The sequence below is a fragment of the Dendropsophus ebraccatus genome, chromosome 7 (genome assembly GCF_027789765.1).
Source record: "Dendropsophus ebraccatus isolate aDenEbr1 chromosome 7, aDenEbr1.pat, whole genome shotgun sequence".
Classification (NCBI taxonomy): domain Eukaryota; kingdom Metazoa; phylum Chordata; class Amphibia; order Anura; family Hylidae; genus Dendropsophus; species Dendropsophus ebraccatus.
In genome coordinates, this window is record NC_091460.1 from 60,145,894 (window position 1) to 60,167,594 (window position 21,701).

The following is a 21,701-nucleotide window of genomic DNA, read 5'->3' on the forward strand; positions in this document are numbered from 1 at the left end:
TCAGTTATTTAGATCTAATCTGCTGCGTATCTGCTTCGTATCGCAGCAGTAAATACGCTGCGTATACGGTGTGTGTGTGTTTGTACCCTTACAGTGAAGCTTGTGGTACAGTAAAATAGATGGAAATGAGCTCTGATAAACAAGGAAAATGGGTGTGGGTTAACATTGTGATCTTCCTCCTAGCTGTGTTTAAATAGCATTTAAAGGGAATGTACCATTAGGCCTGGGCTGAAGCACTGGAGGCGGGCTGACCCACCCCCAGTGGGAGGAAACCCTCGCCCCTCTATGATACAGCTCTGTTGATTCTAATGGAGCAGTGTCATGGAGGGGTGGAGGTTTTCTCCCACTGAAGGTGGGTCAGCCCGCCTCCAGTGCTTCAGCCCAGGCCTGATGGTACAGTCCCTTTAGCCCCTATTACAAGGATATCTTCCCCATGAGCCAGAGATCGGATGACGAGTTTACTTGTCTGATATGATTTTTGTCCATTACTGTGCTGTATGTGGAATATCTTGCATAGTTATATAGTTGCATGTTTTCATGTGCATAGACTGTAGTCAAATGAAAAAAGTTATGTCCATTAATTTTTCATCTAATATTAAGAGAAATTAACCCAGTACATTGCATATAGTGCACGTGTTAAGACCCGGTGTATATTTGCTGCATCCCCTTTAAGTCAGTACGCTGGGCAGTCGCTCTATCCTGAGGTGCCCTAGAGCTTAAGATGGAGAACATATTTGTGAAAATCAAATGTATGTATGAGATCTGAATATCTTGAATGTTTTGTATTCCAGCCAGCAAGAGGCAGAGCATGTACAGCATTCCCTATAGCTCTTCCAGCTATGCCAGCTCTTACAGTCCTAGTGGAAGCCCCTATAACAGTGGCTTCAGCTCTCCCACCCCCACCCACGGGAGACCTCCGGTGGTGAGGCAGCTGGTTCTGCCAAGCAGCACAGGTGAGTAAATACATGTCTGCTCTGTATGCAAGGCAAGTAATGAGGCTATTAGGGTCTTTACTCGGTATGGCTCTGCTTGTACAATGGGGGCCGGCAAGTGTGTAACCTGACATCCTGTTTGTGATCCCTCTGCAGACAAATATCTAGTAAATTGTTTTATCATATTTTAGAAAGCTACATTTGTACTAGATTTTATGTGCATGGTGTATCGGTCATATTATACTCCCTAAAGAGTTGTTATTGACCATGTAGGGGTTGCAGCATTAATATTGTAGCTCTTTAACCTCTTCACTATTCTCTGGATAGTAAGGAAACTTTAAGTGAATGGAATCGGCCTCAGATTCCTGGCAGTGAAAACTTAAAGGGTGCGTAAGTCCAAGTATGGGAGTCAATTGTCTTTTTTTCCTTTTGGACATCATTACATTTGTTGATCTGTTAACTGGCTTGTGATGGTCCCAGTAATGGTCGTGTTTGAGTACAATGGGTAGTAATGGGTTTGTAAATGACTTCCTGCATAGATTTCCTGAATACTACTCTGCACAGTACTAGTATGGTATGTTACTGGGAATTAAAGTGTTATCTATAATATATGCTCTCTTTAAAGGGTTATTGCCCTAATACCAGATAAAGTGGACACCTTCAAAGTTCTTGTGGAGTCCATGCTTGGATTTAGTAGACACACCTTGTGTGTCAATGTAGTCTACTTTACCTGTCAGTGGTTTTAATATTATGGCTAATTGCCTCACTCCAGTGTTCTCTTCTGAACCACAGCCTATCCCTATACCAGCCTGGTCCCCTTTTGCTATGTTATGACTTGCCGACTCTTTTGTTTCCTCAGAGACACTTTATTTTCCAAACAAGGTATTTTTGGCTGGGCACATGCCTCTGACTATCACGTTTCTTGTAACACAAAGCAGGGCTGGACCTGGCACTGGCCCAGATGTAATACATTACTAGCTATTTTCCCTGTATTCAAAGTCAAGTGCCACAAATAACATTCTGTGTTAAGGGGAGGGGGGGGGGGTGTTGCTGGGTTTTTATTATGTACACAGCATGGGCCATTACATACCTGAATCCAAGTCCCTACTCTTCACTGCATTACATATAAATCATTTAATGACACAGGAAAATAATAGAACAAGGTCTATCTGGTCCGGCACCAGCCTAAGGGGCTAATACTCAAGTATTCATTCCTCTAACGGCCTATAAAAGTCAGTATGCTACCAGATACACCCCTACTACTGTTGTAGAATACAGGTATATAGAGTCCTCCCTGGAGTATGGACCCTGCTATCTGCATCTTTAAAAGTACCATAATGAATCATTGTTATGGTTTTGAAAGAATTTTATTAGATTTTTCAATAAGTATATACATAAAAGTAGCCCAACAAAGGCTTAACTTCAGGGCCCAATAGTAGGCCAACATGAGAAATCAAAGTAGAAGCCATAACAGTAGCAGAAACAATATAAAGAAAAACAGTTTCAGATTACCATAGTAAATAGACATTATAAATATAACTAACTAGGTTTTATGTAAGAACCTTTAAACCGTGTAGAAGGCATGTACCTATGGCGAACATTCCATCAAAGAAGTAACAAATAACAGAATCAATGTTTAAAATTATCTACAGCTTTTTACAAGGGGGCGTTCTAGACAGGGCGTAGCTGGGGGGGGACGAGTTTAGGGAGGCCTGTGCCCTAGGGCTTCAGCAAGCACCGGCAATCTTCTCTGCTTTGGATTTGGCATCTATATACATAACTAAGGCTACAAACTAATTTGCTGCCCCACCACAACCCTACCCTGGTAATCTCTAGTATTAGAAGCTGTGTGAATCCTCAAGGAGACTATAATACTCACTTATATATGCACTTATCAGTATAGGTGCACTGTTAGATATGAGCAGTGGCGGATTAAATGTACCCTGGGCCCCGGGCTGTCCACCCAACGTGCCCCCCCCCCCCCGTCAATCCACCCACATTGTAATCCACTACTGCCCCCCCCATGCTGTCCCCAATAAACATAATGTTTGGTCCCTTGCTGCACAGAGGATGTCAGAAGAGGAGGGGCTGATCTTCTAGGGGAGGTCACAGCAGCACAGAGGATGTCAGGAGAGGAGGGTGCTAATCCTATAGGAGAAGTCCCAGCAGCACAGAGGATGCCAGGAGAGCAGGGTGCTGATTTATAGGGGAGGTCATAGCAGCACAGAGGATGTTAGGAGAAGAGGGTGCTGATCCTATAGGAGAGGACACAGTGTCACAGCAGCACAGAGGATGTCAGGAGAGGAGGGTGCTGATATATAGGAGAGGTCCGAGCAGCACAGAGGATGTCAGGAGAGGAGAGGGCTGATCTTATAGGGGAGGTCCCAGCAGCACAGAGGATGTCAGAAGAGGGGGCTGATCTTGTAGGGGAGGTCACAGCAGCACAGAGGATGTCAGGAGAGGAGGGTGCTGATCTTATAGGAGATGGTCCCCCTCTCCCCCTCCCCCCACTTATAGATGGTCCCCCTCTTTCCCCCTCCCTTATAGATGGTCCCCCTCTTTCCCCCTCCCTTATAGATGGTCCCCCTCTCCCCCCCTCCCTTATAGATGTCCCCCCTTCCCCCCCAGCAGACAAAACAACACAACACAACTCACCTGCCGTCCGTTCCCCCGTCGAGTCTCTCTCCTTCTGCAGCCTCTGGCTGATGCGCGGCTGCCGGAGGTGTCCCGTCCTATCCCCGACAACGTGCGCATCAGAGAGCTCCCCGTGCGCCTGTGGCTGACTTCCGGCGCACGGGGAGCTCTCTGATGCGCGCGCTGCCGGGGATAGGACGGGACACCTCGGGCACCCGCGCATCAGCCGGGGGACTAAAACTCAGTGGCGGATTATAATGTGGACGGTGGGGCATGGGCCCCCTGGAGCCTCGGGCCCCGGGCGGCTGCCCAAACCGCCCATATTATAATCCGCCACTGGGTATAAGACTATACACAAGACCTGACAATTGTCACTTTTTTTTTTTTTTTTTATAATCTTTCTGGGTTTGTGTGTTTAGTCCCCCACCAATTGTTAAGGGCCTTTTACACAGGCCAATTATCGTGCAAAAAGTTACATCTTTCGAATTTAGGCCACAATCTTCTGGTGTAAAGGGGCAATGATCGAACAAGGTTAATTGCATCTTTTGAGCTGACCACAAAATCATCATTATTTGTTGTCAAGTCTTTTAGCGTAAACTCATCATTCTCAGTATATAGATACAAACGCAGTTACGATCATTCATTATATATACACACGATTGCATTAACAAAACTTCGTAGATATTTATCTTCTCGTCTAAACACCTATTGTTAAAAAGAAAAAACATCGCTAAACGAGCACTTTAAACAATTTATCTGTATGTGTAAAAGGACCTTTAGGGTCCTATTAGACTATAGTCCCTATCACACAGAACGATTATCGGCCTTATCCGGCCAATAATCGTCCCGTGTAATAGGAGGCAACGATCAACCGACATGAACGATGTCAGCTGATCGTTGCTGTCGTTTGTCTTTCATCATGTTGAAAGACAAAGGACTGCGATAGCAGCAAAGCCCCTCCCGCACTCACTGTGAGGAGCAAACAAGTGCTGTCAGTGCTCATTTGCTCCTCGTTCCCCGTTCGCTGCCGCAGTTATTGCACGCGCTGACAGCACTTGTTTGCTCCTCACAGTCGCCCCGTGTAATAGGGGCTTAAGAGGTGTTTATCAACTAACGATAAACAATTGCAAACGAGAACTACCTGAAATTATTCATTATATTACACAAAACAATGTGGAATTGCGCAGATTGTGTAAGATGGTGGCGAGCTGTGAGATGCTTAGACGGGGACTTCTCCTAGCTTTATCTTAGGGCCCTGTTACACAGGACGATGATCGTGTGAATATTGTTGTATTCTAATTTTAATGTTAACCATTTTGGTGAATGCAGGCAACACATTGTTAATCATTTTCTGTAATTCCACATCATTTGTTCGTTTGCTGGGATCAGAGTAAAAGATCGTAGAAACAATCATAGTAACAACTATCCAGCGCTACAAAAACATGGCCACTTTTCCCCCTCTCTTGTCTCCAGCTCAGGTGTGGTTTGTAATTAAGTTTCATGTACTTCAATGGAACTGAGTTTGAAACCCCACCCAATCTGGAGACAAGAGAGGGGGAAAGTGGCCATGTTTTTTTAGTGCTAGATAACCCCTGGTAGCTCTTGTTTGCAATTGTTAAAAATCACTTTGTCTAACAGGACCCAGTTTCACTGCAGGCAATGGGCTCCTGTGGCAAGATGAAAAAAGCAGCACCTCAGGGAGTGAAGTGCTTAGACAAGCTCCTCTCCCAGCTATGCATAATGATTGGCTGGGTCCGGGTACTCAGAACCTCACCAATCAAAGTATTTGACATATCAAACATTTTTTCCTTTTAGTTTTTTTTGTTTTTTGTTTTTCTTGACCCTCCCTATTCAAATGAAAATCCTTTTTATTTCATTACATTTTGCTTTATCAGCTGTTCAAATAGTTGTGTGAAACGGTTTACTATGTACCCGGAAAAGTGTGTGTGTGTGTGATTTTTTTTTTTTTTTTTTCATATCCTAACTTAGCAATAATTGAATCTGTGCTTTTTCTAGGACACTACAAGAACTCATCGGAGAGGATCCCTCCTCCTGTCAGTCCCCAGTCATCTGTAGACAGTGAACTGAGTGCGTCTGAGATGGACGAGGACTCTGTAGGGTCGGGTTACAAACTGAATGATGTCACAGATGTCCAGATACTTGCCCGGATGCAAGAGGAAAGTGAGTATGGAATATAGCTAAAGACATTGGCTCAGGATTAGTCACACTTGGCATTGTATTGCAGAGAAGGAGTAAAGAGGGTTTTTTTTTTAAATATTTAAATTAATGATTGCTTATGATCAAGTGTTTAAGGAAAGGTGTATTCTATCATGAGACCGGTGAACAGTTGTGGTGATATTAAAGGTATCTGACAGGCATTGCGTCCACCTTTTAGTGCCGCACTCTGGACTGTGCACAATCCTGCATTATGTGCCTGAATGTGTCCTGGGGTCTGTGGCACTAATGGAGAATCTGTTCAACCAGTGTGTAAAGGACCTTGTTTGTACTTGTTGCTTTCTATGTCTTCTACCTCCTTTATTTCAGTGCTTGGTAATTTTACCTTTTAGGGTTTGTAACCTGACATCTTACCGGTGTCTTGCATTTTATCTTTGCTTCAGAATTTCTATGTTTAAAATCAGTTCTTTCTCTGTTCTTACCCTGGATAGGTCTACGGCAAGAATATGCAGCTTCTGCTTCCCGGCGCAGCTCTGGCTCATCATGTCACTCTATGAGGAGAGGGACCTATAGTGACCAGGAACTTGACGCTCACAGCTTAGAAGATGAGGAAGATGCAGTCCACCACTCTGCACACCTGTCTGTCAGCAGGTTCTCCCCCTCTCCTCGGCACTCTCCCCGGCCTTCTCCCAGACATTCACCAAGAAATTCTCCTCGCTCCAGATCTCCAGCCCGCAGCATGGAGTACAGAGGAGCTTCCCCCCAGCCTATGCTCAGCCGTCTACAGCAGCCCCGACTCTCGCTTCAGGGACACGCCACTGACATGCAAACAAATGTGGTAAAAAATGAAGGTAACGTCCAGCAAGGATAGGTCCTGTGTACCCTATGCATCCACCACTGACTCTATATTTGGTTGATCTTGGAGCCAGTTTAATTATATAATATTGAGTTGTGTTGTCATCCAGTCATTGATATGTATTGCAGGATGCACTCCCTATACATGTAGACCAGCTTGCATAATACTGTAGTATTAGGGGGGGGGGGGAGTTGTGTATTTAAAGGGAACCTGTAATCCGGCATTCCGACAATGAGCCCGTCTGACAACCCCCCCCCCCCCCCCCCCCCATCGGACTCATCTCATGTAATTTGCATACAGCACGCGCTTACCTTCCGGCGCCGATATCTCCGTCCGGGGACCGGATCCAGGAGCAGGACTTGCAGCAAAGGGTAAGTGTCCGGAGCTGCATCGGGGCGTTGGGGCGGGCTCAGCTTCTGAATGCCGGGTGACAGGTTCCCTTTAACATAGAGTAAAAAAAAGTCTGCAGCTCCTATTACCACCATGGGTGTGCTGGCGGATGCATTAAGGGATTAATCACATTGTCATAAAGTGGCCATGGTCTGTACTGTATATTTTACGCTTCATGTAAATGAGGTATGACATACAAAATGTAAGTAGATTTCTTAAGGATTTTGGTGCTAAAGCTATTCTGAAAGCCTAATCAAATCCCAAATGTGTGATTATACCGTAATTCTTTAGCGTTGAACTGTGGTTCTATTGGCAGAACGGTTTTTCTGAGTAAAGTGAGAGACTGCTTCAGATTACAGTTGAGCAGAGGGACATCCCCTTGCTTGATCCAGAACATGCAGGGTGCTATGAATGGCAGCCATGTAGATTTTAATTTCCTCCCTCTTTATATCTCCTGAATCTCTCAGGCTAATAAAGGGAATGACTCTGGTATACAGAGATGTATAGACAATGTCTATGATGGCGCTTCACTCCAGGGGTTGTATTCATGCTGCAGATCTATAGCAGCTTTGCAAGTTGACAGCTCTGTTAATTCTGAGCTACAAGACCTTCCTGCTAGGAGCGTCTCCTCTGGAAATGCCTTGTGCTGGGAAATGGCCTCTCTTCTCCCACCTCTCATATGGCTCAGTAACTTTCTGAGCACTGCTCTGTTCTTGTCACAGATGTATAATGTGTTGATGGATGGAGGTTCTCATCAGTATTCTGGGGCACACAGACAATAAAGTAAAATATTTCTATGAGGTCAAATGACAAAATGTAGACTAACAAATACCATTTTAGGATCTGCTCACGTTTACAAGTTCTTTTTCCATGAGGTTTCTGATATTTTGATGGTTGTAATAGAGCAAGATTATAGTAATCAGAGATCCTCTAAGAGGAGCTTACATTTAGTACACCATATAGAGAAATCTCTGTATCAAAGGCACAATGGCCAAAAAGAGAGAGGGCTCTAGCTATAAACTACACCACCAATAATAAAGAGCTGAACCACTTAATGAATACCAAACAATTGAAAGCTGTAATATTTAAAAAAAAAATGACATGACATGAATGATGGTCTGCAACTGCTAACACACAAAGGGGAGCTACAGGTGGAAAACACACTGCTCAAGTGTAGGTATTCCTTATGGCCAGGTTCACACTACGTAAGACACTGGCCGTTCTGTGACCTGGCCGTTTCACAGAATGGCCGGTGTCGGTGAAGTTTATCCCGGCCAGTACTGTAGTACCGGCCGGATGGACTTCATTTCTGTTCAATTGGGATGCGGGCGCATCAGTGTGCACCCGCATTCCAATTCACTGTAGCACACAACTCTCCATTGTATGAACGGACAGGTCTGTGTAGCCGCACAAAAATGACATGTTAGTTTTCCGTGCAGCCGGTTGGAATCCGCAAATTGCAACGACTGCTGAGATTAATGCAAAAAATATGTTGTGTGAACATAACCTTAAAGTGCAATAGTGGAGGAGCAAAAATACATAAGTAAACATTCTCAAATAAAGGAAAAAGCATGTATCACAATGCAAGTGCCAGTATAATATTATAATTTTTAATTTTATATATATATATATTTATTTATTTATTTTTTTAAATAATAAAGCTATCGATTGTTTGGTATTTATTAAGTGGTTCAGCTCTAATTAACATGTCAGTGCAGCTGAGAACATGCCAAATAGTTCATAACATATGTCATGGAAGCTAAAATGACCGCGTGAATAGAGCCTTATGTAAAAAGTTTATCTTGTGTTAATATTTTCTTGTAGGTCCTAGATGTCTTTGTATGCATGGTTGACTACTATTTTTTTTTTTCTTCCCCCCACTCTGCATGTCTTCACATAGAGAAACTAAGGAGGAGTCTTCCAAACCTCTCCAGAGTATCGGGCACACAGACAGTGGAGGCTGTGAAAAACAGCAGAAGTTATGAGTCAAACCTACAAGTGCCAAATGGAGGAGCACCTCGAGGTGCAAGCACTTCCAGTAAGTGAAAACCTCTTGTGGACACTCTCACGTTCTGTGAAACACAGAACCCATGAACGGGTAAGCGGTGTAGTGGATTGTATCACCGCCCAGTATCGTGTATCAATATGATGCAGGGAAAGTGTATAAATCTTCACAGTACTGTAACAAAGCAGCAGTGTCATTGTAGTGCCACGAAGATTTGAACACTTTCCCTGCATCATATTGGTTCATGATTCCGGGCGGTGATACATTCCACTACACCGCTTAACCATCCGAAGGTTCCGTGTTTCACAGACGAGACCAAGAATCTGTCATGTAAAAACAAGACGACGTGCAGCATGCAAGCATTAAAGTGAATGACTTGCATCTTATAGACCATGAAAATCTCTGAAGATCTGGGACTAGGGACTAGGTCTAATTATTAAAGGGGTATTCCATAGAATTTTACTGTATTGTAACTGTGCTCAGGGCGCAGAGAAATAGGGGGGGGAAACCTATATCACTCAACCTGGTGCTGTGGTCTGTCTATCCGAACCATGCTGTATTTTCTAGTGTTGCACTACGACCTTTCCACTCGGCAAGTCAGTGATGCCAGTGGTTGAGATCAGAAAAAAGGATTCCCACAGCATCCAAAATGCAAAAAAAGGTGTGTTTATTCACACATCAGGGCACAAAATTGCAACGTTTCGGCCATAGGCTTGACAAAAGCTAGAATTTCTTTGTGCGATATAGGCACAAGAAAATGCAGCTCCGCAGGGATCAACATAGACAGGAAAAAAATATTTGAACTATCCTTTGAACTCCCCCCTTGATCACTAGAACAGGGATGCAAAGTCTGCAATACCTGCATTTGCATAGTCACGCATGCAGCCGGAAACTTCATGCCTGCCCTGTAAACATTGAAAGGAGCAATGGACATTCCATTAAAACTTTGGTAATGCCTTGAGCAACAACACGGCACTTTGAGTCCATTTTATAGTGATTTGGGGTCTCCAGTGATCTAATATTTACCATTTCTCCTGTAGTCAGGTGATAATTGGGAATTGTGAGGAAGACTCCTTTAATGTTAATATATTCTATGTTTGATTTGAATAAACTCTGTACTGCATTACGTGTTTTCATATGGGGTATGATATAAAGGTAGATTTGTTTCATGTGCATGGCTTCCCTGCATGTGCTAACTTCACAATATGCCTAAAGCTATAACTGGCTATATTCCTTGTAAAGTACTGAACCTCTGTGTGGTTTGGACACTTTAGTTGCTCTTCTACATCAGGTGCAAGGCTTGCATACAGTATCTACAGAGCCGTAGTCCTCAAAGCTTGTGGTGTATACATCATATGTATCCATAGAGTACCATTCCCTGAATAGAGGCCAAAACATGTCTTATTGTTCACTGTGTAAGTGTTTATGCACTGGCATAATTCATATTTCACCATGGTCTCTAATGTATTTTGGCCTGTCCCTAATTTATCAGGGTACAGACTTATCATACACTGGTTTACACAACTTGTATCACATTTTCAATGTGTTTTAGACACTTGTGGCACAGTTCACAAGAGATGTGGCTTACAGGAGCTTTTTACTGCTGTCTTGTGTTGGCCACACATCCCCTATTATATGAGCTATGCAGCCCTGTAAAATTATGTTCCCCACACAGTGTTTTACTTTCTCCAATGGCCATATGATGGGGCCTGGATTGTAAAGCAACATTATATGACTGCAATGGATACGACTAAAACCATGAGAGAGACTGCCACTTCTTCATTTATTCTTTGTCTAGACTCTGTGTGCCCCATTTGGGACATTTCCTGTGTATACCTATTAAGGAGGCATTTACATGTACAGGATCTGCTGTAGATATCAGTGTGACTAAATGATTGAACACGTCACATCTGCTGTAGATACATTCACATATAGTGTATCTGACACCTTTTAATGCTGCAGATCTGCTGTACAGGATTTCTGCTCCATAACAAATCAATGCTGTAAATCCTGTTGTAAATCTGCTGTAGATTTGTTGGCCAAACATTGCAAACATTACTGCTGTAATAGGTTTTATGTACTAAAAGAGTTTCCTTCTGTAGTGAAAAAGCAATCTCCCAGCCTCCCCCCTCACATCAAATGAAGCAGGATTTCTGTCTCCATTATGTGGCTATGGAGAGGGGAGGGGCTGTTAGGAGTGACTGAGCACGGAGCAGTCCTGCACAGCACAACACCCTGCAATCTTCTCTCAGTAAGTTCATAGATAAGTACTGACCTTTCTGACCCCAGAATCCTGCGTCTTAGGTGCCCAGAGAGTCTACAAACAGCTGCCCTTCATGTCACCTCTTCCTGCTCCCTCATCTCCCTCAGCCCCTCCCCCCTTCATAGGCTTACAATGGAGAGAGCTGAGCCAGTCTTTACTGGCTTCTCTGTAATGAAGACGTGTTTGCCTGATTTGCACAGATAAGAAGTCAGGGGGGGGGGGAGGCTGGGAGATTGCTTCTTGAGTACAGAAAGAGGCTTTTTTGGCTGATGAAACCTATTACAGAGTTTCTTAAAATCTCTTATACTACTGATTTCTGCAATAAAAAAAAAAAAACATGACAGTTACGCTTTAAAGTGACTCTGTACCCACAATCTGACCCCCCCCCCCCCCCCCAAACCACTTGTACCTTCGGATAGCTGCTTTTAATCCAAGATTTGTCCTGTGGTCCGTTCGGCAGGTGATGCAGTTATCGTCATAAAAAGCAACTTTTAAACTTGCAGCTCCGTGCCCTTTAGCCATGGCTTTAGTTTGTATGCGTTAGGCTGGCACACCCTCCCCACCCTCTTCACCATTTTTCCTATTTCTCTGCAGTGAAAACTGCACAGGTGCCTTAACAATCCAGCCCATGTGCCGTGTTCTCACAGCTGATGAATAGGAGACAATCTGCCTGGAGCATTCCTAATGATGAGGAGGTACAGAGAGGTTGTGCCAGCCTTATGCATACACAATGTAAGCCACTGCCAAAGGGCACGGGGCTGCCAGTTTAGCTGGGATTTAAAAAGTGCTTGATCCCTATTCTCTACAATGGCAGACATTACAGAACTGCCTTGTTGCCCTCAAACACATTAGATTGTTAGCAGGTTTTGGACTTTTAATCTAGGTTCTATTGCCCGTTGTAGTCCATTGGCCCGCTTGTAAGTAAAAATGGAACTCTATATTTTTCACATCTCCTTAGGTTTCACAAAACAGAGTATAAATCGGCAAGGTGAAAGAGGCTGCAGGGCTCTGTTATTTCCTGCAGCTTCTCTAAACACTGTTAAATGCTATTCAGTTGTATAGGATATGCATGTGCTAGCTGTGGGTGGGTGTGTGACTGCAGTGCCATGTGTAGTTAGTGTAAGCTGAGCTTTGGGTATATCTTTATAAAGAAAAGCATAGAGTCCAATCAAGAATTTTGCCATGCTTCTCTGCACACCCTCTTTTTTTTCCCCAGCTTTTTCCACCCACCTCATGAATTATAACCTTTTAATGTTCTATATTTGCACCTTTTGCTGCAGTTAGTAGCCCACATTGTATAACATTCTCACAATGAACCCTGCCGGCATATGTGTTCTAGCTGAATTAAATATTTCATTGTGTTTCAACAGCATCAAAAAGGCAGATAAGTATGCCACGTGCATCCCAGAAAACAAATCAGGGTGCTGCAGCCCCTCAAGGAGGTAATGTCCAGCCGCCACCACTTAGTAGTAGTACCCAAAATAGAAGGCCTAAAACTGGTAGATACCTGTTGGTGCCAACAAACAATCATTGATTTCCAATGGTAAAAGTCTATGCTTCCATTTAAATAAAAAATTTGTCCTGAACAGAGTATAATAAAATAAGCACTACGTATGTCAAGTATGTTGTAGACCAGGGACTGTTGCAGCTAGATAAAGACCTCTGCAGTATATAATTTCTTTTCACACTGCCCCCCCATCAACTAAGGGGCTCTTCCCCAGCACCTACTTACATGGATGAAGATTTTTATTCTTGTTCTTGCATGATCATGCCATGCTTTTGGGCATCCCTCATGTGAATATTAAGCTCTGTATTTAAAGCCTCTTTGTGAGACTGTGGTGCTACCTTGGTGTATTTACAGCACCTGTGTCAGTACTAAAGCGACAGAACACAGGTGGCTGTAAGTGACTTAAAGTGGTCTGCTGAGGGACTTTGTAGCAGTTGGGAATTGTCAACATCCTGCAGAGTTATTGGATCATTTCTTCTCATAAAGAACGACATTCCTGCAGGGTATTACTAGGTAAAGTGGCTTCAAATATTAGCTTCACTATAATATGCTGGACCTGTACTGTGCAGTTATCTGTTGTTCCACATGGTATTCATGTAGGAAGACAGATTTATGAATGCCAATATTTCTACATTAACTTTTTTAAAGTAAACCTGTCACCTGACTTTTGTTGCCCTATGTCAGTGCAGGATATGAGGGAGACATGCTGAGCTCTGTAATGTAAAGTGTGGAGCAGGATATCTGGTTAAAAAGCAGTAAATCTTGACAGGACTTCTAGGAAACAGTAAGGCCCAATCAGTAATGTAAACAAGTGCCGATCTGCTAGATTGGCACTTGTTTACTGAGCCTATTACACAGCTCGATTATCGTTTAGCAAGAGCTGCACAGACATCGTTAGCGAGGTCTGTGCAGCCCTTGCCATAAACTGTTCATACGTTACCTGTCCACGCTCCCAGTCTTCTCCTGTCCTCTGCTTGCTTCCCGACACTGTGCGCTGCAGTTTCTCTGACAAGGCTATTCAGCCAATTGCTGGCCGCGGCGGTCCCGTACAGTGACTGGCTGAGCAGCTGGTCAGCTTGAAGAAGCTGCAGCGCAGTGTGCCGGAAAGCAAGCAGAGGACAGGTAACGTATGAACAGTTTATTCAAATATCAGCCGTTGGCTATGCATCGCTATTACAGGTAGTGATGCACGATCGGCAGCAAATCATTTTAGGTCTGGACCTAAAGAAACGATCAGCTGATGATCGTTGTCTCTATTACACTGAGCAATAATTGGCCTGATTCGGCCGATTTATCGCTCTGTGTAATAGGGCCCTAAGAGTCCTGCTCACTCCCCACACAGTGACTGCTTTCTGTGTATACACATGAATACAGGTCTGCAGGTGTGGGTACACAGGGTCCTTTTACACTAAAAGATCTTTGGTCATTCTCTGCTGCAAACAATCACCGATCAGAAAGCCTGGCGCTCGTTTGCAGAACTTTGTTTCGTTTGTATGGCCATGAAAACAGACACCACAGATATGCATATATCTGTGCTGTTTCCACATCATACAAGCAATGCATACATACCTAGTCCTCTGCTGTAACTACAGGCCACCACCCCACCTCTAAAATGATTGACAGCCAGAGGCAGAGCAGCAGCCTGAAGGCACAGCAGCGACTGGCAGTTGGCATTGCCGGATCACACAGCAAGTGCCGATGGAAAATGTCTGATTTGGAAACTGACAGCACAGATAGTGGATAATAATGATTAATTTGCTTCCTGAAAAGATGTGATCAGCTAAGGAACGGGCGTTTTCTCCTCGTTTGATCGATGTCACTTTTACACGGGCAGATTATCTGTTTAAGGAGCGTTTCTTGCAACGATGTACGAGGCCCTATTTTCTGTATTTATTTTTTTTTCGTATTCCTTTTCTGTAAGTTTTTAGAAGCATTCATTTTCATTCATGAGCTGCTGCTGTGATATGTGGACTGCAGTTTAGATACTTGTTTCACCATAGACTTCTGGGCATAAAAATCCCGTTCCCTGTGCAACACAGCTATAGTTGAATCTCTCAGTCCAAATGTGTTGGAGCTGTGGTTTAGGGGTAACTCACCTGTCTAGTTCATTCTGTGGTTCAAATCCCATGATGGAAACAAAGGTCTTTATTTTTATAAAATATATATATATATATATATATATATATATATATATATATATATATATATATAATATATATATTTTTTTTTTCTTTTTCTCTCATTATTGAATCATTTTTTAAGGCTATGTTCACACACAGTAGTTTTGCTCAGTATTTTGCAACCAAAACCAGGAGTGGATTGAAAACATAGAAAGGCTTTAGAAACACTGTTGAAATTGAGCGGATGGCCGTCATTTAATGGCAAATATCGGTCGTTGTTTTAGAAAGAAGAGTAGATATTTGCCATTAATTGGCTGCCGTCCATTCAATTTCAACAGTGTTTTAACATAGCCTTGTTTTCAATCTACTCCTGGTTTTGGTTGCAAAATACTGAAAAAAATACTGAGTAAAAATACAGTGTGTGAACCTTAGCCTTAACAATGATTCAATAATGAGGGGAAAAAAACAACAAAACAAGACCTCTTTTTCCATTGGGGGATTTGAACCAGAGACCAAACTGCTGGCAGGTTACTAGACAGTTGAGTTACCCCTAGACCACAGCTCCTACACATTTGGGGTCAGAGAGATTCAACTATATCTATATGTTTTTTTACAGACATAGGGGCAGATTAATCAAACATGGTGTAAAGTGAAACTGGCTCAGTCGCCCCTGGCAACCAATCAGATTCCTCCTCTCATTTTCCAAAGAGTCTGTGAGGAATGAAAGGTGCAATCTAATTGGTTGCTAGGGGCAACTGGGCCAGTTTTACTTTACACCATGTTTGATAAATCTCCCCCATAGTCCATAAAAGGACTGAGGACTGCAATCAGAGACACTGACTGACAGCTGAGTGAGCAGGAGGCCGGGCAGCATAGATTATTCATGAAGAAGAGGTAGGAGGAAGGAGTGGTGAGGTGGCCAGAGTGTAGCACGAACAACTCCTCGTTGCCCCTTCAATACAGTAGGAGACCTGTACGTAATCCACTGCACAGAAAATCACCAAAAGGCACCATGCTCACTAGGGGACTGTCAGCTACAGCACTGTCAGCACCACAGGTAGCGCGCTCAAGGGGATAATTGACAAGCAGAGAGGTCCCTTATTGGCACCTCTGCCTGTCAATCATCCCTCCCAGCGCGCTGATAGGCAGAGATCTGTAACTAGACTACCTCTTTGCCTCTGTCACGCACCCAGGGAATAAAACTCTGTTTTTCTCCAGTATAAAGCTTCTGCAGCATGTACCGCCTGCGGCTGCTGCAGGGGCTTTGTACAGTTCTCTTGGGACCCATATTAGCCCAATTAGGCTGATTGGTTCCCTTTTAACTTCTGGCACATTTATGTATGACCCAGACTGATGCATTTGTTTTGTTTTTTTAAAAACCTTCTATAACCGTCAGCCCACAGATTCACCCGATTCCTTGTAAACATTTAATGCTTAGATGTTTTCTTTATTGTAATAGATAAAGGGGATAAGCAGATGCTTTGTCTTTTTAAGGGAACAAAGGATCAGGCGTGTCAAAATCCAGCCTCTCATTCTTGTTTCTGCATCAAACTTGCAAAACTTGCTTGCTCTTCATGTCTTACCAGATCACACCAGTAGAGTGACCGTAGGTGTTTCTAAGATGCTTACAAAGATTCTGAGCAATATATTAACCGTGGCAACATTTTTGTTTCCTTTTAAGTACCATCTCCAGGCAAGTTCCGTTCCCCTGCAGCTCCATCTCCTTTAGCACTACGGCAGCCGATGAAGGCTTTATCTAACCCGGCTTCTCAGCTTACACAAGAAGCAGTCGCTGCTGCCCAGAACTACCCCACATCAGGTCCACCATCCAATTCACAGTCCGGCTCTGCCAGTCCTATCGCTCGAGCCAGCACACCAATAAAGAGTGGTTTGCCCAGACCTAGCACACCATCAGGTGGTAGTATACCAGTGCCTCGCAGCAAACTTGCACAACCTGTTCGAAGGTAGGTATAAGAAGAAATTCCCTCTCCCCCAATATGCATAGAAAAAGAATGCCATCTATAGTGATCTGAAGTTGTTGTGGAATTAATGTTATAGAGCATAAAATGATGCTTTGTTAAACATGGAGGCCATGCCTGATTTTTCTCTTTGGTGTCCATGAATCAAGTTCTGCCCTGGTGTCCATGATTTTGATGGCTATCCTAGTGCTGCATGTAACACTGCTTTTGGCCCTGTTCTAAGGGTCCCCATACACTCTAAACCACAGGTGTCAAACTCTGGCTCTCCAGCTACAATTTCCATCATGCCTGTTCAGGCATAATGAGAATTGTAGAGATGAGTGAACCGGGTTAGAGTTGATCCGAACGTTCAGTATTTGATTAGCGGGGGCTGCAGAACTTGGATAAAGCTCTAAGGTTGTCTGGAAAACATGGATACAGCCAATGACTATATCCATGTTTTCCACATAGCCTTAGGGCTTTATCCAAGTTCAGCAGCCACCGCTAATCAAATGCTGAAAGTTCGGGTTCGTATGGACTCGAGCATGCTCAAGGTTCGCTCATCTCTAAAGAATTGTTTTGCAACAGCTGGAGGGCCAGAGTTTGACACCCCTGCTCTTGTCAATACCCGTAGCTTGCAGCGGGTTCAGCAGTAAATCAAAGGTGTATGGGGCTCTCAAGAAGAACCGACAGATGCAGCTTATTCCTCCCCATATAGAAGACAGTGATTCTCTCCCATGCCAAAGTTTCCTGTACTGGTGGCTTTTGGGAGATATAACTGACAGCATAACCATCGTTCAGCCCAGGTGGTTTAGGCGGTCCTTTCTCTTAGTAGCATAAACTAGTGACAGAGCAGCTGAACAGAATGATGTATCACAATGTTCTGTGCAGCTAATCCAGAGGTATCCTCCTGAATAACATGGACAATAAGTAGTCCTCTCCATTATGTGCATGAGCCCAGTAGTCCTCAGTATTCATGAGAAGCAGAAAACTCCACCCACCAGCTGCTGATTGGCAGTTATCCATCCATGCTGTGTATAGGCAGTCCCTGTCATTCAGCAACTGAAGGGTGGGGGAGGGGTGTGGCAAGAATCCAATTCTCCTGCATATTAGGAGAACGGCTGAACAAAATTATACAAGTAATACACCAATTTGTTCAGCATTTCTGACACTAGTTTATGCTGTCTTCATTTTAAGGCAGAATATACCTAGTGACAGATTCCCTTTAAGGCTAAAGGTGGCCATACACCTTCAGTAGCTGACAGATGTCTCTTCTGAGCTTCCTATAAACATGAACATTTGGCTGTTTATCTATAGACAGGGGTGGGGTAAGTTAAAGTGGACTGCTCCAGTGGCGGGTTCTCTCCCAGAACAATAGGGTCAGGTATTGGGAATCAAACACACCCGACCCTTCTCTCCCTGTCAAGCTGGGGGCCTCCATACACTTTAGACTCTTGGCCAAAGGCCAAAATCTAGTTTTCTTACCTTACCCATTATATAACATGCCGTATGGCACATTTTTAAATTTTTTTTTTTTTTTTTAAGGTCATTGCCAGCTCCCAAAACATATGGCACCATGAAAGACGATAGCTGGAAAGAAGGCTGCTACTGATCTACAAAATCCGGAAGCTTCACTGCTCGATGGACACATCATCCACACTGTGACTGCAGAGCAACCCGTCCTCATGGGACATTTTGGGATTCACTTAACAGATCCCAGAGCCCTCTGTCCGTATCTAGCACAAGCGGCAGAGGTAACAAAGAAGAGCACTTTATTGATGTTGACCATCAGATGTTCTAGTCATACAATCCTCTATCATGGCATCGCCCGTCATTTGATTTCAGCTATCTACAGTCTTAACCCTTAAAAAAAAAAAAAAATGCACTGCATTCTCATTTGGCTTCTCAAGGTAATACAGTAAAAGGAATAACATCTGGTAATGGCATATATATTTTTTCGTTTACAAGATATGTGGTTAATGCCAAAGAACAACTGCTCAAATGATTTCTTTTTCTACATATATATAATATAAAATATATTCAGAGTTTATTATGCATTAAGCACTAACACTGCAATTGTCTACAAAGGTATATCGTCTTGTAGACTATTTTGAGTACTTTTACAGTTTTATACAAAGAAATGGATCTTATGCCGTGCATCCTATGTAATAGCTGTTGAGTCTTTCACAATCATTAACGCCTTGCAGGGTCCTCTGACAGTAGAAGGGTTTTACCTTCCCATTACTTGATGCTGTTTGATTCAAGCGCTTGCAAAAGACTTAGAACAGTAGACAATCTTATGGCCCAGTTTCTGGGCTTAGCTAAAAGGGCAAGACTTATCTGCTTGGTCTGCACTACCGAAAGAGCAGTAGAGCAGCCTAAATGCACCCATCATTTTTTGCCCCCAGTCCACTACTTCATGAACACTAGGAGTGAAAGGGAGTCAACTGGTTTTCAGAAACAAAGTAGAGGTCTTCCCACTCAAGTAATAGATATTGAGATGGGAGAAGGATCCAGGATTTCAGCTCTGCGTCTGCTATGGCTGCACCGATGTGTCTGATCAGGGCTCCTGGCATAGGATGCACTGACATTGGTATGATGGTGGTCCTAATTTTTTTTTAAAAAGAGGTAATACACATCGATGTGTAATACTGCAAAACAGAAAGTTGGTCTGTACAGTTGTTCCACATGTCCTGTACTTGCTGATCTACCCTTTCACTGTCAGAATCTCTGTAGAGGTAAGTAAACTCTGTGTGCCAAGTGGGCCAATAGCTGTTTGCGCTGTACTATTGTATTCCCTTTGTGTACTCAGAGGGTTAAACATTGGATGATTTTTATATTCTCCATTAGTCCTTATTTCCTGTGCATTCTGAATATGTCTCATCAGAATTGTAAATAACTTCCTCTCTGCGCCTCTCAGTATTGTAGTTCTTTATCATGCCTTACAAGCCCCATATTCATCATGGTCAGCGCCAGCGTCGGTCATTGATCTATCCAACTCTAACCAGGAAATTTGTTCTGGCCTCAAACTATATGTACCCCCATGCATGTTATGTGTTCATTGTATTTAACTTTGAGCTTTTATGTTTCATATTTAAAGTGACACTGCATTCTGACATCTCTACACAGGTGTAAAGGGTAAATTTAGCGTTTTCCATACCTTATTTCATATCATACGTCATGGTGTTTGTTCAAGTAAAAAGTGTCCTTTTATCAACTGCAGATTGTATTAAGTGGGCGTGGCCTCACGGCATTAGCGCCACTTAGCACCGTTGACCCCGCCCCCTTCACGCCCTTTGGTTGGCCGGCATAAAGGGGGTGGAGTCTAGACCTTTCGGACAGCCTGTTCCAATGGCTGGCGAGGGGACAGGGCCAACTGGTTTTGTGGGCGGGGCTAAGTGTCGCTAATGCTGCGAGGCCCCGCTCACTTGACACAATCTGCAGTTGATAAAAGATGACTTTTTACTTGAACAAGCACCATGACGTATGATATAAAATAAGGTATGAATAACGCTAAATTTACCCTTTACACCTGTGTAGTTATGTCAGAATGCAAAAAGGAGGTGACAGTGTCACTTTAAGTCTTACTCCACCAACTAAGCATATTGGGTCAATTTACTATTACAGAAGCGCCAGAATTCTGTGTGGGTTTACCATAAAAGTGGGTGTGGCTTAACATGAAGTGGGTTTGGCTTTACAGGAGGATGGATATTGCTTATTTGCAACCTTGTGCAACAAAATTGCCTAGAACATTTTGGGGTAAAGTAAGCTGACTTATAGATTGTGTAACATTAAAGTGGTCTAAAGATGCACCAGAACTATCAGCCTTAGTCACTGTGATAAATCTGGTGATTTTTAGACTGCCTGCACTGTTTATTAGACAGTATTCGTAAATGCCATTGTCTCCTGTACCCAACCCTCCCCCATATTGTAGAGCTTCAGCCCACTGACTTATAGTGTATATAGTGTTCTATGAACATTGATGAAACAAAGAGTAAAGTCTATGGCCATAGGAAATTTGTGAAACTAGAACTGAATATTGTTATGCAAATGAGTCTCATCTGCACAGATCCAATAACAAAAAATTACTATGTCCTTTGTTTTTGTTGTCTTCTCCTCATTATAAGCACATGTTCCTGTATGAGTAACAGGCAACTTGTCATCCTTCATATCTGCGTTGTATTTTCAGTGATAAGTTCGCACCACAACATACCGCCATATCTGTTTGGTGATGACATTTGGTAGTAGTTGATGGGATGGACCCTATCATGTGTAATAGGTTGGTTTGACATGTAGAGCCATTCTTCCTGCAACTTGGAAATTATCAAGGTTAAAAAGTTGCACATTTTTGCACAAGCTTCCTTATCCAGGCTTAGAAAAACATGGGCACTTTCTTCCAGAAACAGCATCTCCCTTGTGTTTGGGTGGGATTTTGCAGCTCGGTTCCCTTTGAAGTGAATGGAGTGACAAAGAAGAAAAGGAAATGTCACGAATGACAAATTCCAGCTATAGAGGAAGATTTATCAAATATGGCGTAAAGTAAAGCTGGCTCAGTTGCCCCTAGCAACCAATCAGATTCCACCTTTCATTCCTCACAGACTCTTTGGAAAATGAAAGGTGGAATCTGATTGGTTGCTAGGGACAACTGAGTCAGTTTCACTTTACACCATGTTTGATAACTCTCCCCGATAGTGTTTACCCCCTGCTGTACAAACACCCTCACCCCTCTCTTCAGGACTGCAGATAGTCAATGGATTCCATGGTTATGCAACAATCTGGCTGTAAATTGGTTCAAGTAATGGTGCGTTTACACAGATATTTATCTGATATTTTGGAAGCCAAAGCCAGGAACAGACTATAA

General features: G+C 43.2%; 1 protein-coding gene across 2 annotated transcripts in view; it reads left to right on the top strand.

Moving 5' to 3' along the window:
• Positions 1-18,781, top strand: part of SLAIN2 (SLAIN motif family member 2) — a 31,639-nt gene extending 12,858 nt beyond the window's left edge. Inside the window, exons 3-9 of one of the 2 annotated variants that reach the window (XM_069977598.1) lie at positions 792-953; positions 5,583-5,747; positions 6,233-6,592; positions 8,888-9,025; positions 12,626-12,697; positions 16,564-16,846; positions 18,386-18,781. In XM_069977598.1, the coding sequence (XP_069833699.1) occupies positions 792-953; positions 5,583-5,747; positions 6,233-6,592; positions 8,888-9,025; positions 12,626-12,697; positions 16,564-16,846; positions 18,386-18,452 (1,247 nt within the window). In that variant the 3' untranslated portion in view covers positions 18,453-18,781. The remainder of the gene's footprint in view (positions 1-791; positions 954-5,582; positions 5,748-6,232; positions 6,593-8,887; positions 9,026-12,625; positions 12,698-16,563; positions 16,847-18,385) is intronic. The other variant, XM_069977599.1, reaches the window with a different exon arrangement.
• The last annotated feature ends 2,920 nt before the right edge of the window (positions 18,782-21,701 follow it).